Here is a 16,956-nt window from a genome sequence, read left to right on the forward strand (position 1 = left end):
TCCCTTCTCCCCTTCCTAATATAATTTCTAGAAATTTCATCATTCTGTTTTCATACTTGCTGATAGTCTATTTTAGCAGTATCCACCCAAAAGTGATATTTCATAGCTGAAAAGACTGAGAATCTATTAAGAAGGCAACTGTGAAGCCAGATATACTTGAGATAGTTCATCTTTACTAGCCTCAGTTTTGCTCCTAAATAAAGTGGGCTTTATCAAAAGCTGAGAAGGGACTGGATGATAGTAGTCTCCTCAAAGATTATACTGGGTGGCCACTAGAACATAACTAACAAGTAATCCTTCCCAGTTGTAAAGATTGCTCCTCTCTCTCTCTCTCTCTCTCTCTCTCTCTCTCTCTCTCTCTCTCTCTCTCTCTCTCTCTCCCTCCCCCTCCCCCCCCCCCCCCCCCCCCCCCCGTCGTGGGGTTTGAACCTTGGGCCTGGACGCTGTTTCTGAGCTCTTTTGCTCAGTGCTAGTGCCCTGCCACTTTGAGTCAAGGTCTCATGTCTGGTTTTCTGGAGGTTAATTGGAGAGAATCTCACGGATTTTCCTGCTTGGGCTGGCTTTGAACTACTATCGTCAGATCTCAGACTTTTGAGTAGCTAGGGTGACGTCTGTGAGTCACCAGTCTCCTCCTTTGATTAAATGCTAGTCATTTACAGCTGCATCCACTGCCCACCACTGCGCTTCCATAGAGGAACCATTGCTATCCACCTATTTCACAGATGGAGAAACTGAGGTTCTGAGAAAGATTGCTCCCACCGTCATCTCTGTGGCCTAAGAGCACAGCTAATACTGAGTGAATCCCCAGCCAGGACCTGGGTCTCCTGCCTCGCAAGGGGGGATAATTCTGGGGGTGTGAAGTGGCTGGGGAAGGGAGACTTGTCTCAGACACGTGCCAGGCCTGACCTTGAGTCACCTAAGTGGAGGTGGCAGAGCGGTTGTCACGCTCCAGGCCCCGTGGCGGGGACGCACGCATCCCACAGCCTCCATGCCGTCTCCTGAGGGCACACGGGCTCTCCTGGAGCAGGTTAGGGAGGGGAGCATCTGGTGGCGCTGGGGGGCAGGGAGGGAAGGGGATGGGAAGGGGGTTATGGAGGGGCCGTTAGATCCCTGCGGTGGAGGCAGGGTCGAGAGGTGTCTGTCATGATGGGGGCGGGGGGGGGTGTCACCGCGATTTGGAAGAAGGTGCTAGAGATTGGGGACAACTGTGGTCCCAGTCAAAGGAAGGGATTTATAGAGGCACGGGCGGGGAAGGGTTTCCTTTGGGTGAGGGTGCGTTCTCCAAAGCCTAGGATTATGAGACAGCCACGCGATGACCGAAGTTTCTGGGTGCAAATGGACGAGTGTCCAGGTCCTGGGAGCTGAGTGACCCGACCGTGTGACTGCGGTCCCTTTCCACGGGCAAGCCGGCGACAGGGGCGTAACGTGGGCGTCTACGTGGTGCTGAGGAGGACACAGAATTCCCACAGGTGACGTGGGACACCTCACCCCACACCAGTGGCTCCAATACAGGGACTCGGAGTTGGCCAGCGTCGGACGCAGCCAGGCTCTGACTCTGCGCAAGCGCAGAACGGGTGAGCGCGGTCGCTTCGGTGGGGGGGCGGGGCTTAGCGGTCTCCTTCTGCGCTTGCGCGGAGGGGCGTGGCCGTCGCACCTGCGCGTGTTGCCGAGGGAGGGGGAGGGAAGGGGGAGGAGCTAAGTGACGCAGGCGTAATAATAGAGAAGGTGCCAGAAAGATCCAAAACAAGTGGCTGCGGCCGTCGCTCGGGGAGTCCCTCGGACGCCGGGTTCCGGTGAGGATCTAAAGGGGCCTAAGCAAGGGAGATGTGGTGGCGGGTGGCGGAGCCAGCTGGTGCCGGGGAGAGGGAAAAGGGTGGAGGCGTCGGGTTCGGACAGTACCACTTGTGAGGATCAGAGGACTGGCCTTGCCGGTCCCACTTCGTGGGAGATAGTGGGTGACTTGAGGTCGGTCCCACTTGGGGCTAGGCGGGTGACACTAGCCAGGGCCACCTCTGGACGGTGACTGCCCAGAGTCACCGGGGCAGCAGACTGGGTGCCCCGGAATGGGATGTAAACAAGGCGTGCTGCGTGCGGGCAGATCCCCGAGATGGTCGGGAGCTGGCTGGGAAGGTGCCACGGTAGAGACAGACAGACAGACAGACAGACGCACGCGTTCGGCTTGGCCGCCTCGACCGGTCGGAGGACCAAGCCGGGGGTCCGGCGTCTCCGCTTGTTACTAAGGGGACCTTGGGCGATACCATTTCCTTCCGGGGGAGGGGGAGGCCGGGGTGCTGGGTGGGGGGCCGTGGGGGTGGGACCGTCGGGTGGGACCGCGTGGGAGACACTCCCTGGCCCCGTGTGGCGTCTAGGCCTGCGCACTGCTGACCACTGCCTCCTCCCTGCCGTGTGTGTGGGTTCTAGGCCTTGGTTCTGAACTTGTCCCGCACCCCTCCCCCCTCCCGGGAATGGCGCAGTCCGGGTCGACCCCGGCCCCGAGCTGGGAGGAGGATGAGTGTTTGGATTACTACGGCATGCTGTCGCTCCACCGCCTGTTCGAGGTCGTGGGCGGACAACTGACGGAGTGTGAGCTGGAGCTTCTGGCTTTCCTGTTGGATGAGACCCCCGGTGCCGCCGGTGGTCTAGCCCGTGCTCGCAGCGGCCTCGAATTACTCCTGGAGCTGGAGCGTCGTGGGCAGTGTGACGAGAGCAACCTGAGGCTGCTGGGCCAACTCCTGCGGGTGCTGGCCCGCCACGACCTGCTCCCGCACCTGGCCCGCAAGCGGCGGCGGCCGGGTAAGGGGCCCGGGGCGGGGCCGGCCCTCCCCTGGGCGTGGGGGGGAGGCCCGGCCCTCCGCAGACCCTCGTGTTGTCCTCCTGTGTCCCCCCACGGAGAAATACAAAGGGCCTAGCTTGTCACTCAGGGCCGGGAATTCTATTGATGGAGAGCAAACCCTTCACATGACCTCTTGTACCCTTCTCGGTCAATGTTAGAAGGAAGTCCTGCTACTGTTTCCCCACCTCTGTCCCCTCCTACAGGGAGGAAAAACAGGTCCAGAAAAAGCTCAGCGGCTTGCCACATACAAGAGCTGCATCTTGCTTGCCCCGGAAGGGAGCTCTAAGATGCTGGGTTTTAGATATGTTTAGATATTTCATGAGAAACAAGTCACTTTTTGATGTGATGATGGATAGAATGCCATAGTGTGAAGAATGTCTCATATTGAGTCATCCATGAAGGAAGATCTTTCTCAGATGACATTTGGACTGAGGCTGCACTTCCAGCCATGTATCCCCATTGAGGGAAAGGCAGGCACCCAAGCTCCAAGTAGAGATGAGCCTGATATCCCAGAGGCCTGTATGCAGGAGCGGAGAGAGGACTGGAACCACAGCATGGAGAGGGAGGAGGGAAGACTGCCACACCAGGGGCTTGCAGATAACATAGAAAGTGTGGGAGTCAGGATTCAAACCCACTTGGCTTAGCTCTGTAGAGTCAAGGTCCTTGAACCCTGGGAAGGAAGGACAGGTGAGGGAGGAGCTGAAGGCTGTCTGGAGCCTCATGCTGCATAGACTGTTGAGAGCTTACCTGGTTCACTAGAGATGCCATGACAAGGCTGTGGAGGGAGGTTATGGGTTTTGCTAGTTCAGAGTAAGCCAATGGAATGAAGATAATCAGAATTCAGGCCTTCAGAGGGAATTGTGATATTGTATTTGGTCTGAGGGTCAAAGTCTAGAAGAAAAGATATGAAGAGCCTTGCAGAAATACCTGCTTGTTTCTTAGAGCTGCAGGGTGAGCCAGGGGCAATCTGTGTGTGTGTGTGTGTGTGTGTGTGTGTGTGTGTGTGTGCATGTGTGTGTGTGTGTGTGTGTGAGAGAGAGAGAGAGAGAGAGAGAGAGAGAGAGAGAGAGAGGGAGAGAGAGAGAGGGAGAGAGGATAGAGGCAGGCCCATTCCAGGGATCCCGGGTTAAGTGGCACCACGAGATGACAAGTCCTGTCCTGGGGGAGGGACTTGGTACAAGGTGTTTGAGAAGCAGTAAATGGTTGAAGACTTAGGCAACTGGTTGCCCAGTCATTCTTCCCCGGGGTGACACTTGGGGACTGGACCTGGGAGGGGAGGAGGTGGGGAATTCTAATTTCACTTCTCTTTCCTCAGTATCTCCAGAGCGCTACAGCTATGGTAGTTCTGGCTCTTCTTCCAAAAGGACTGAAAGTAGCTGCCGGCACCGGTGTCAGTCAAGCAGTTCCTCAGATTCTCAGCAAGGCCAGTGGGACACAGGTGAGTGCCCCACCTTCTACACACTTCTTTTTGAACCCTGCTAAGCCCATCAGTGAAGTGGCCCAAGGGGTCATCTTGTCCCATGTCTCATGTTTGTGGTGTGTCTGTGTTTATTATTGCTACAGAAAGATGCTATATCCTGAGGAACATACGTTATGGTTTCATGTTTATTTAGATGACGTTATGTTGTAGGTATTCTTGTGTACCTGGCTGTCTTTGCTGAACATGCTTTGGAGCTTTATTCATGTCCCGTGCCTCTAATTGGTTTAATTGTCATGCCTCAATTAATGTATTCAGTCTCGTTGTTACTTCAATGTATTTTGTTGTTGTTGTTGTTGGTTATGAGGCTTGAACTCAGGGCCTGGGTGCTGTCCCTGAGCTCTTCAGCTCAAGGCTAGCATTCTACCACTTTGACTCACAGTGCCACTTCTGGTTTTCTGGTTGTTCACTGGAGATAAGAGTCTCATGGGCTTTTGTGCTGGGCTGGCTTTGAACCGCGACCCTCAGCCTCCTGAGTAGCTGGGATGACAGGTGTCCGCCACCAGCACCTGGCCCTTTTTTTCTTTTCTGACTCATCCATTCTGTCAGATAGCTGTAGATGGTGATTATTTCTGATGTGTCTGATTATTTCATTTAACGCATCTTTTGGTCCCCTGTATTTCCTGTGGAGTGAAGATTGGGTCAGGAGGCTTAGTGAGATTCAGGTTATGCATGTTTGGCAGGGTACCCTTGGGCTGGGGCTGTCTCCTTCCTCCCAGACCCTGCGGGTGGCCCAAGAGCCTGGCTGTCCCATTGTGAGTGGAGGATTGGATCCCTTGGTTAGGGTGATATCTGTCACATCTGTACATCATGAGGGAACTTCCCATTAAACAATCTTAGGGCGGATACTACTACGGCTCATCCTGAGTCCAAATAGCTATTCATATCTATAAAGTTACTCAGTATTTATTTGCTGTGTTGTCGTCAGTGAATCATTCTGTCCTTTTGATATGTCCATCATTCTTTGAGTGCCTCCTGCTCTGTGGCACTGCACAATGACCCAGGCTCACGATGACTTTACTTCTCCCAGCCCGACAATTAGCTGTTTTACCAGCAATCAATCAGGTTCTTTTCCTTTTGGTCGGTCCTGGAGCTTGAGCTTGGGGACTGTCTCTGAGCCTCTGTGCGCAGGGCACGTTCTTTAGTGCCTAGGCTGGCTTTGGAGCTTCTTCCTTAGGTCTCAGCCTCCTGAATAGCTAGGGTTACAGCGTGAGCCACTGGTGCCCAGTTTCAGGAGCCTGATTCTTTTAGAGGCTGTGGTATTTCGAGCTGGAGATCTGGGCCATGAACACCGGTATCTTCTCCACCCTACAGGTAACAGAGCTAGAGGCCGTGCTTCAAAAAGCTCCTATTACTGAGAGGAACTCAATTCAAAATTAATATTACACAGGCTTTTTATGTTGTTGGTCATCAGCTCCACTTCCTTATTTTTTTTTTACCCTTTTGTACTAAAAATAGTGGCTCTTGAGGGTATTAAGAGATAGATTTAGCCAGGCTCTGGTGGCTCTCACCTATTATCCTACATACTCAGGAGGCTGAGATTTCAGGATTATGATTCCAAGCCAGACTGAGCAACAAAGTTGATGAGACTTTTTTTTTTTTTTGCCAGTCCTGGAGCTTGAACTCACAGCTTGAGCACTGTCCATGGATTTTTCTCAAGGCTAGAGCTCTACCACTTGAGTCACAGCACCACCTCTAGCTTTTTCTATGTATGTGGTACCGAGGAATTGAGCCCAGGTCTTTGTGCATGCTAAGCAAGCACTCCACCACTAGGCCAAACTCTGACCCCTTGGTGAGATTTATATCTTTGATGAGCCACTGAAGAAGCTGGAAGTGGCTATGGCTCAAATGGTAGATCACTAGGTTTGAGCATGGAAACTCAAAGACAAAAGCCAGACCCTGAGTTCAAGCCCTAGGACAGGCACACACACAAAAGTAGATTTATAGGCTATCAAAATGATAGCCAGTTATCATCGCTGACTCTTATCTGCTGAATTAAAACCTAGATTTGTTTATTGGGGGGAGGACTGGCTCTGATCATACCCCAATGAGTACATGCTCAGAACCCAGAACCCTCTTCAAGATACTTGTAACAGTTTTTTGTGTGTGTGTGTGTGGAGGGGGGGGGGTCATGGGACTTGAACTCAGCCTGGTCGCTGTCCCTGAGCTCTTCAGCTCAAAGCTACTGCCCTACCCCTGGGCCTGGGGGTTGTCCCTGAGCCCTTCAGCTCAAGGCTACTGCCCTACCCTTGAGCTAAGCTCCACTTCCCTAGAGGTTAATTGGAGCTTTTGTGCCTGAACTGGCTTTGAACCTTGATCCTCAGATCTCAGCCTCCTGAGTAGCTAGGAATACAGGTGTGAGCCCCTCCCCACAAACTTTGTAACAATTCTTTAGTCTTGTTATAAATTTTGAATACACTTAGACTAATTTGTTTCAGTTTGTGTTTTTATTTTATTTTTATCCATGGTGGGGCTTGAACTCTGCCTGGGCCCTATCCCTAAGCTCTTCAGCTCAAGGCTACTGCTCTACCCCTTGAGCCACAGTGTACCACTTCCTGTTTTCTAGAGGTTAATTGGAGATAAGAGTCTTACCGTCTTTAGTGCCGGGCTGGGCTGACTTTGAACCCCTGTCCTCAGATCTCAGCCTCCTGAGTAGCTAGGATTACAGGCGTGAGCCACCTTGCAGTAGCAGGGTGTTTATTTTTATGGTTTGTTTCTTTTTGTTTCCTTTTAAGTATCTGAGTGTGTCAAAGAGTTATATAACTTAGAAGCCAAAGGTCATTCTAGAAGTATCGTTTTTGTCAGTGTTCCTCCCAGCAGATAGGTAACTAGTTCCATTGATTCCTAAGGTGTGCTTTCAGTGTTTCCTTTTGCAAGAATAACCTGCCGGGAATGTAGTTTAGTGGTAGAGGGCATACAAGGAGCACTGGGTTTCATTCCTCAGTGCTACATCAACGGAAATAGCCGCAAGTGTCCCTGTGGCTCAAGTGGTAGATCACTAGCCTTGAGCAAAGAAGTTCAGAGAAAATGCCCAGGCCCTGTGTTCAATCCCCACAACCAACTAAAAAAAGAAAATACTGAACCTCTGCAAGTATTCCCATTTCTTGTTTGTTTGTTTGTTTGTTTGCTGGTCCTGGGGCTTGAACTCTGAGCCTGGCACTCTACCACTTGAGCCACAGTGCCACTTCTGGCTTTTTTGAGTAGTTTATTGGCGATAAGAGTCTCATGGAGTTTCCTTCCAGGTCTGTCTTTGAACCATGAGCCTCAGATCTCAGCCTCTTGAGTAGCTAGAAATGACAGGCACAAGGCACTGGTATCCAACTTCTCCTGTCTTTATCTTTGTGCTTTCTTGTTTTGGTTTGTTGGTACTGGGATTTGAACTCAGGGCCTCACTTGCTTGCGTGGCTGGCACTCTACCACTCACGTCATGCCCCTGTAGCCCTGACTTTTACTGTTATTTTGGTAGATGGAGTGTGGAGCATGTTTCTCCTCGGCTGTCTTTTTCAAACTGCATCCTGTGCCACCAGTGCCTGGCACTTCCTTTTCTCCTCCCCTTCCTCCTCCTTGCCGCTTCTTTTGATGTTTCTGCTGCTTCCTTATTGTGCCGTCCTCCTCCACCCGCCTCCTTTTTGTCAGTTGTGGGGCTTGAACTCAGGCCCCAGGCATTGTCCCTGAGCTCTTCAGCTCAAGGCTAGCTCTCTACTACTTTGAGCCACAGTTCCACTCCCCATTTTCTGGTGGTTCATTGGAGAAAGGGGTCTCAGAAATTTCCTGCCTGGGCTGGCTTCTGAGAAATGATCTCTTCATATGTAACTCAGCCTGGCCTTGAATGTGCGATCTTACTGCCTTAGTCTCTCAAGTGTTGGGATCTCAGGTGTGCCCTATCACATCCAACTAATCTATCCTGGAAATTATTCTATTTTAGTTTTTTCTTGTCAAGCCCTTAGGAGTTCAGGTTCTCATCATTGCTCTCTTGCCTGTCTCCTGGTGCGGGCCTTCAGGGGGCTTTTCTAGGGGTCACCTTGGAGGAGCCTGCTGGCTGGGGGGCTTGTCCATCCACCCTTCCAGACAATGGAGAGTGGTCTCCTCCTTTCTTTCTAGCCAGGGCTGTTTCTGGAGAGGCTCACAGTGCGGAGGGTGGCCTTGGGCTCCTTCCAGGTTGCCCATCTTTGTGCTGTGATCCTGAGCCTCAGCCCACTTGCTCCGTATCCTCAGGTTCCCCTCCAACCAAGCGGCAGCGGCGGAGTCGGGGCCGGCCCAGCAGCGGTGCCAGACGGCGGCGGAGAGGGGCCCCAGCCACCCCTCAGCTGCAACAGGAGCCAGCCAGGCCTGCATCAGAAGGCAAAGTGACCTGTGGTAGGTGTCTGTGGGTCCTGGGAATGCACCTAGCAGGCTACACAGCTGGAGGGGGACACAGCTGGCAGGTGGCCAGCCATTCTCTGCTACCCTTTCCCCCTTTCAGTGGAACTCTTGTCCTTTTTTTGTTGCCATCGTACCTCCTGTAGTTAGAGGATCAAAAACATGCCACCTCTTCCAGGAAGCCTATCTGGCTTCCATTTCATTTGCTTATCTAGAGACTTCTTCAGGAGTTACTTAGTTTACAAGCATCTCTTCTGGAGGAAAAGGATATGGCAAGGGGAGAAGCATGGCCCCTGAGATCAGTCTTGGTCTTAGCACTTAGACTGTCCCTGGACAGGTTGACGGAACCTCTCTGGACTTGTTCCCGCCTCTGTAACAGGAGGCTGATGATGTACAGTTGTGAGGGAAGAAGAGTCAGGCACACAGTCTTGTTGGGGTGGGGTGTGGCAGGGAGGCCCTGCAGCTCTGGTGACTGGCCAGCTGTGGAGATGCTGTGGGGAAGTGTGGGGTGGAGGTGGAGGAGCCAGGCAGGTCCCAGGCAGGAATGCCGGGCAGGCTAGGTGTGGCTGGATGTTGGGATTTTCATCATGCTTCCCAGTGTCAGAGTTTTCCAGCACTGCAAGGTTGAGTTGAATGTGTGTGTACTTGCATGGTGTACTTGAAATTGAGCTCAGCCTCAGCCACCTCAGGCGCCCTCCAGCCTTTAGTTATTTATGAAAGGGTCTCATGCATTCAATCGTTCATTCATGATAGTCTTGTACTTTATTTAGGAATGGCCTCATTGCAGTCCAGTTGGTGCTTCCCATTGGGAAGGCTGGGGAGTGTGTATCATCATGTCCTCCCCCAGCCTGCCTACCTCCTACTTTTTCTCCCCCCCTCCATTTTTTTGGGGGGGGCTTGAACTCAGGGCCTGAGCACTGTCCTTGGGCCTTCTCAAGGCTAGAGCTCTACCACTTGAGCCTCAGTACCACTTCCAGCTTTTTCTATGTATGCGGTCCTAGGGAATCGAATCCTGGTCTTCATGCATGCTAGGCAAGCACTCTATCACTAGGCTAGACTCGAACTCATGGCCTTACTTTTTCTTGAGATAGGGTCTCTCTCTTTTTTTTTTTTTTGCCTTGGCTTTGAGTTGTGGTTCTTCTCTCCATACTTTTCAAGTAGCTGAGATAACAGGCAGGAGAGCCTGGTCCTGATACCTCTTTCCATTTTATCTTCTTTCTTTGCAGTACTGGGATTTGAACTCAGGTCCTTATGCATGTTAGGCAGGTACTCTGACCTCAAGCTGTGCCTCCAACCAATATCTCCTCTTAGAGGAACTTTAACCACCTCTGGAAAACTCATGAAGGAGTTAGTGTTTGTAAAGCACAAAGGACAGCTGGGAGCTGGTGGATCACATCTGTCATCCTAGCTACTCAGGAGGCTGAGATCTGAGGATTGTGGCTTAACGCCAGCCCAGGTAGAAAAGTTCCCTTGAGTGAGACACTTATTTCCAAATATCACTCACAAACTGGAAGTAGGGCCGGGAGTTTGGCCTAGTGGTAGAGTGCTTGCTTAGCATGCACAAAGCCCTAGGTTCAATTCCTCAGTACCACATACATACATAGAAAATGCTGGAAGAGCACCGGGTGCCATGGCTCACGCCTAGTAATCCTAGCTACTCAGGAGGCTGAGATCTGAGGATCAAGGTTCAAAGCCAGCCCGGGCACAAAAGGACCTGAGACTCTTATCTCCAATTAATCTCTAGAAAATGGAAGTGGGGCTTGGCTCTGGGGTAGGATAGTAGCCTTGAGATGAAGGGCTCAGGGACAACACCCAGGCCCAGGGGTAGGACAGTAGCCTTGAGCTGAAGAGCTCAGGGACAGCGTCCAGGCCTAGTTCAAACCCCATGACCCACAAAATAAATTAAAATATTTTTTTTTCAAAAAATGCTGGAAGTGATACTGAGGCTTAAGTGGTAGAGCTCTAGCCTTGAGAAAGTCTAAGAACAGTGCTCAGACCCTGAGTTCAAGTCCCAGGACTGGCAAAAAAGAAAAAAGGAAAAAAAAAACCCCAGCAGAGGTCAGTGTGAGGGGCTTCTAGAACAAAGAGCCTCTGTGGCTGAGGAGAAGAGAGCAGAGGTGTGTCCTGGGAAGTCTTGAGGGGAAGGGTGGGAATCACAGGTGGGTTGCACACAAGTGACTGCAGACAGGCTGCTGTGGAGACTTGAGCTCAGTCCTTATCATTGGAATGTGCTCTCCAGCCTTCTGGGGAGGATCCAGCCATGCCAGCCCCTTCCTTCTCCTCTTAGTGCTCCCTTCTGCATTGGGCAGCCTGAGGACATGGGATCCCAGTGGTCTCTGAGCCAGCCCAGCTGGTATGCCCTGTGCAATGTGACACAAATGCTGGAGTGTGCTTGGAGCTGGGAAGGGTACTTTTTGCACAGTGATCCATATGCACAAAGCAGCCCTTGTCTGTGGGTTGTAGAGGCTCTGTGGATGGGCAGCCAAGTTAATGTGGAAGATCCTGGAGGCTTGGACTTTCTCACTGAATGTGGCCATCTCAGATGGGTCATTTGTCAGTTTCTTCACCTGGTTTTTATTCGCTGTTGGAGGTATGGAGGGCACAGAGGTGGATAAGTGGCATGTCCACCAACATGTCATATAGTTTTAGTTGATGGTGAAGGCTCTAATGACACTCAAAGTTGTTGGGGGGGAGGGGAAGGCCTGGGAAGGCCCCTGCAGAGGTCTTATTTTTTTCCTCTCTTTCTTCGTCCTCTTCCTCTTCCTCTTCCTTCTGCTCCTCCTCCTCCTCCTCCTCCTCCTCCTCCTCCTCCTCCTCCTCCTCCTCCTCCTTCTCCCTTCTTCTTCTCCTTTCTTCCTTCTGCTCCTCCTCCTTCTCCTCCTCCTCCTCCTTCTTCTTATCATGGAGCTTGAACTCTGGGCCTGGGCACTGTCCCTGAGCTCTTCAGCTCAAGGCTACTGCTCTACCCCTTGAGCCACAGCCCCACTTCCCATTTTCTTGTAGTTAATTGGAGATGAGTCTCATGTTCTTTAGTACCTGGGGTGGCTTTGAACCATAATCCTCAGATCTCAGCCTCCTGAGTAGCTAGGTTACAGATGGGAGCCACTGCACCCCGTGGGTAAGGGATTTTCTAGAGGAGCTGAGGGGTCCCCAGTGGAGTGATAGCAGAGGGAGTGCCAGATACACACAGGGGGTTCAGGGGGAGGAGGCCCATGTGGGAGCCAGAGGTCTGGAGCTGGTGACTTCCTCCGCCAGGGAGACTTCAGCCTAGGAATGATTCCTCTCACCTGCAGAGTCTTCTGTAGTCAACACACAACCCTTCTTTGCCAGTACCCACCATAACCTCCTAGGTAGTGGGTGTCACCCCATTGCAGCTCCCAGTGCTGGGTGCTCTTGGGAACAGACAACAAAACTCGCCAGTCTGGGGCTGGAGAGGATGACTCCCACAACCCCGGTAATTACCTGAGCCACCAGGCTGGCTGAGTGGGTTGAAGGAGTTACTTCCTCCCGGATGGAGTGGAGCAGGCCCAGCCTAGGGTCTCCCACACACCCAGGCCTGGAGGTTGTTAGTCAGGGTGTGGCTGGGACTTGATAGACCAGTGAGCAGGTCTGACTGCTGACTCACCAGGCAGGGTGGGGCCCCAGTTCTCCCTTCTGAAAAATGGGGATGTTCTCGGTCTCTCTCTCGGTCGGTCTCTCTCTCTCTCTCTCTCTCTCTCTCTCTCTCTCTCTCTCTCCTCTCTCTCTCTGCCAATTCTAGGGCTTGAACACAAGACCTGAGCACTGTCCCTGAGCTTTTTTTGCTCAAGGCTAGTACTCTACTGCTTGAGCCATAGCACCACTTCTGGCCTTTTCTGTGTATGCAGTACTGAGAAATTGAACCCAGGGCTTCATGCATGCTAGGCAAGCACTCTCCCACTAAGCCACACTCCCAGCCCCCTGCTGCCATTCTTGTCTCTCCAAACCCATGACACTTAGTTGCCCCCATTGATAAGTACCTGGGGGACCCTGGGTTTGGGTGTCAGATCTCAGATACCTAGATACAGTATCTAGGTTTCCTAGATACCTGTGAGCTTCTGTGGGCCATCTCACTGGGCACTGCATATTATTTTCTGGACCTCGAACTTTGAAGACAGCCATTAAAGTGTGAGTGATGTTCTCTGTGCAAAAAGAAACAGGCCACAGAAAAGGAAGTCACTGGTGTGAAACACAGGGGTGGAGCTGGGTTGAGATGAATTCGTGCTGTCTGTGTTTATAGAGCATTTACTATCTGCTAGGGCCAGCAGGGATGGGCGGCTCCTGCCCTCCTGGAGCTCACTTCATGATAGGAGGAGGAGACAGTCAAGTCGATGTCAGGGGGGTGTTCCAGGTGAAGGGAACAGCAGGTGGGAGTTGCAATGGAGTGGCCTGGCAGGACTGGGTGAGAGGAGAGGGACCGATCCAGTACAGACCCTGAAGGCCCTTTCGAGCCTTGGGCCTGAAGGCTGGTGCTTCACCCCTTGAGTCACAGTTTCACTTGTGGCTTTTTGGTGATTTATTGGAGAAAAGGGTCCCTTAGACTTTCGTGCTTGGGCTGGCTTTGAACTGTGATCCTCAGATCTCAACTTCCTTCTTAACTAGGATTATAAACGTGAGCCACTAGCATCTGGCTCTTCTTGAACTTCTCATCAATACGCTTTTCTCTTCCCAGAAAGAGCTAAACGTGTGCCCTCATTGTGTTTCTCTTTGTCATTTCCTAGAGAGGAACTTGGATGTCTTCTCAGTCACTTTTCTCTCTGGCCCCGGGGATGTTGTTGTATTTGTTTGTTTGTAAACTGTGTATGTATGGATGCTGTGTGAGAGGCAACAAATAGGTTAGGGTGATTGGGAACTCAGGCTGTGAAGCCTGGCACCTCAGCCGGAAAACTGGCTGTGGGCAAATGACTCAACCCCTAGGCCTCAGTCTCCCAATCTGTAACAACAAAATGATAGCATCACCTCTGAATGTCACGGAAATGGTAAAGGGGTCAGTGGAGGAACAGAAATCAGATTCCATGGGTGTCACCTGGTCTTCTCTTGGCCCAGGGGTCAAGGAGAGGTTGCTCAGAATTTCTAGGACCCAGGACCAGGGGTAAGGTGGTGGCTCAAGGAAAACATGTCATTTTTCCTTTGTCTGGTGATATCTCTCATCCTCTTCCTCTGGGTTTTGGGACTGTGGTTCCCTAGATCAGAGGTCAGATTAGGATTAGGTGGACTAAGGTAGGAGAAAGCCTCCTGTGGCAGGGTGTGGCAGTAGAGGGGGGCTCCCTAACTGGGGGCAGCATGTTTCCTTGGCCTTCCTGCAGCAGGCCCTCCTGGCACTGAGGGAGAGATGGAGCTGGGACTTACTGAGTCTGTCCTGGCTGTGTCCTTCTGTTCACTCCAACATGGCAAGAACTCTGTTGTAATAGAGTTCAAGGAGAAGGAGATTGGCTTGTTTGGTTTAAGGACAGGTGGGAGAGGCAGGGACCATGGGGTTAGGGAACTGGGTGTTGAAATCAGTTCCTGTTACTGGGGCCTTCCTGGAGGCCTAGGCTCTGTGTGAGTGCTTCATTTAATACTCATGACCACTGCACAGCAGGGACCTCTTTTATCTGCTTATATTTTTCAGATGGGGAAACAGGCTCAGAGAGGTGAGGTCACATGCCCAAGGCCCCACAGCTAGAGAATGACAGAGCTGGGACTCACCTCCAGGTCTGTGGGACTCCACCAGTAGCTCTGGCTCTGCTGCTGCCCGGCCCGGTGTGGCCTTGGGCAGGTGCTGGTCCTCCTGGCTCCCTGATCCCCATCCATGCCGGGAAGGTTCAGGCTGATGTGTACAGGGGTCCCAAGGCTGAGGGCTTCTCTGGTCTTCAGGGCTGGAGGAACTGGGGGTGAGGCTGGGCAGGCTTCCCTGGGCCTCGAGAAAGAGGAAGGGAAGCGGGAGGAAGTGGCTGGGGTGAAAAGTCATCTAGGGGTGCAGAGAACTTGCCTTTTACTTTGTGGTCTCTGCTTACACATCTGGGAAGGGTGATGGGAGCCCAGTGCCTGGGAACTTCCATTCCCTCATCTGTTACATGAGCCGATGGCACTTCCTGCCGCTCAGTGCTCACTGTGCCAGTGTCTAGCACTGGGCATACTGCAGCTGTTGTTCTTGGGTACCTACTGAGCACTGGGCATGGTGCTGGCTTGCTCCTGTTTGACTGTTGCCCTCCCTCCCTCTCCCTGTCTCTCTCCCCCCCTTATCCTCTTGGCAGCTTTTCCCATCAGAGATTGTGCCCTGGTTAGGAGGTCTGTGACCTGGCCCAGGTCGCACAGTAGTTTAGCCTGAAGGTGCTGGGTGGAACCAGCTCTATCGATCAAGGAACCTGCTTTCTGTACAGCTCAAGGATGTGTGTTGGGTGCTGACATTGCCTGGCTGTGTGGCCTTGGGCATGTCGCTTCTCTCTTCTCCACTTCATCTGTGAAGCTGGTGGTAAAAAGGGCCCGCCTCCTACGGACAAGTTGCTTGAGTTCCTGTGATCCTGGCCCTCAGGAGAGCCCTGACAAAATAGTCCACAGTTTTTTTTTTGTCAGTCATGGGGCTTGAACTCAGGGCCTGGGTGCTGTCCCCAAGCTCGTTCACTCAAGGACAGCATTGTACCAATTTGAGTCCCAATACCACTTCTGGTTTTCTGGTGTTTCATTCCTGGATATAAAAAGTTCTGGGCCGGGAGTTTGGCCTAGTGGTTAAAGTGCCTGCCTAGCATGCACGGAGACCCGGGTTCAATTCCTCGGCACCACATACATAGAAAAAAACCGGAAGTGGTGCTGAGGCTCAAGTGGTAGAGCTCTAGCCTTGAGAAAGTCCAAGGACAGTGCTCAGGCCCTGAGCTCAAGCCCAGGACTGGAAAAAAGAAAAAAAAGTTCTACCATCTTTCCTGCCTAGGCTGGCTTTGAACCCCGATCCTCAGATCTCAGCTTCCTGCGTAGCTGAGATTATAGGCATGAGCCACTGGTGCCCATTGATAGTCCACACTTTGCTGCTGCTTCTAGCACCTGCCTGGCCCCTGAGATGACCTTGTAATTGGCGTTCACAGTCAGGTGACGGGAGATGCTGCTGCAAGGAGTGGGGCTTCAGGGGGGAGGTAACAGGTGAGGTCTGGCAAAGCTGAGAGGCTTTGGGACTTGGTCCTAGAAGTTGTCAGGAAGGCTTGGGGCAGTCTGGAGGAAGCCAGAAGGAGAATGGGTAGCAGAGTGGCCATACCCACTGACCAGTCCCTTCTTCTCTTGCAGACATCCGGCTCCGAGTTCGAGCAGAATATTGTGAGCATGGGCCAGCCTTGGAACAGGGGGTGGCATCCAGGAGACCCCAGGCATTGGCCCGGCAGCTGGATGTGTTTGGGCAGGCCACCGCAGTGCTTCGTTCAAGGGACCTGGGCTCCGTGGTGTGTGATATCAAGTTTTCGGAGCTCTCTTATCTGGACGCCTTCTGGGGTGACTACCTGAGTGGCGCCCTGCTGCAGGCCCTGCGGGGTGTGTTCCTGACTGAGGCCCTGCGGGAGGCCGTGGGCCGGGAGGCTGTGCGACTGCTGGTCAGCGTGGACGAGGCCGACTACGAGGCTGGCCGGCGCCGCCTGTTGCTGATGGAGGAAGAAGGGGGACGGCGTCCACCAGAAGCCTCCTGATCCTGGGTCTGGCAGGACTGACCCCACCTCAGTCTCCAGCCTTCTTTCCTGGAGGATGAGCACCTCTGCCCCTAGGGGACAGCAGCTCTGAGGACTGTACCAGCATGGCAGGCCCCTGACAGCCTCTGAGACAGGATGTGGGCTCTGAAGCCGAAACCACTTCCAGCCCAGTTTCCTCCCCAAAGTCTCCCCACCCTCAGCTGTGAGCCCTCAGCCTCCGGGGCTCAGGCCTGCAGAACTCCAGCGTGAAGAGGCAGAGCCACACACTCAACCAAAGCCCCCTATGCAGTGCCACACACAAGCACACACATGCACATGCGTGTGCAGGCACACACACACACTTTGAAATCCTCCCTAGGCTCTTCCCTGCTCCACACACTTTTTCAGCCTAAGGGCTTTTCTCTCAGGATCTCTGATTTTACCTGGGCCTCAGCAGGCCTGCGGGCTCTGGAGCTGGGGTTCCTGTGGGGCCTGCTCACCTTGGGTATATGGCTGCCAGCCAGGGTTCTGCTTGGCATCCACACAGACCCAGCTCTCTTCACTTTCCTCATACTCCCCAGAGCCAGATGTAGACTTCTACTTGGACCCTTGACTCAAGAGGTGTCACACATGAGTTTTGTGGT

General features: G+C 52.7%; 1 protein-coding gene across 3 annotated transcripts; it reads left to right on the plus strand.

Moving 5' to 3' along the window:
- The first annotated feature begins 1,693 nt into the window (after positions 1–1,693).
- Dedd2 (death effector domain containing 2) lies at positions 1,694–16,619 on the plus strand. Of its 3 annotated transcripts, none has more exons than XM_090322869.1 (5): positions 1,694–1,793; positions 2,422–2,793; positions 4,149–4,271; positions 8,526–8,666; positions 15,942–16,619. In XM_090322869.1, the coding sequence occupies exons 2-5, from the start codon at positions 2,466–2,468 to the stop codon at positions 16,331–16,333; spliced, it is 984 nt and encodes a 327-aa protein (XP_090178995.1). In that variant the 5' UTR covers positions 1,694–1,793; positions 2,422–2,465; the 3' UTR covers positions 16,334–16,619. The 3 variants fall into 3 exon arrangements, with proteins under 3 accessions (XP_090178995.1, XP_090178996.1, XP_090178997.1); XM_090322870.1 differs by having other exon boundaries at positions 2,475–2,793; XM_090322871.1 differs by lacking the exon at positions 8,526–8,666.
- Positions 16,620–16,956: the final 337 nt, after the last annotated feature.

This window comes from Megascapheus bottae, chromosome 31 (assembly GCF_031878675.1).
Source record: "Megascapheus bottae isolate mThoBot1 chromosome 31, mThoBot2.hap1, whole genome shotgun sequence".
Lineage (NCBI taxonomy): Eukaryota > Metazoa > Chordata > Mammalia > Rodentia > Geomyidae > Megascapheus > Megascapheus bottae.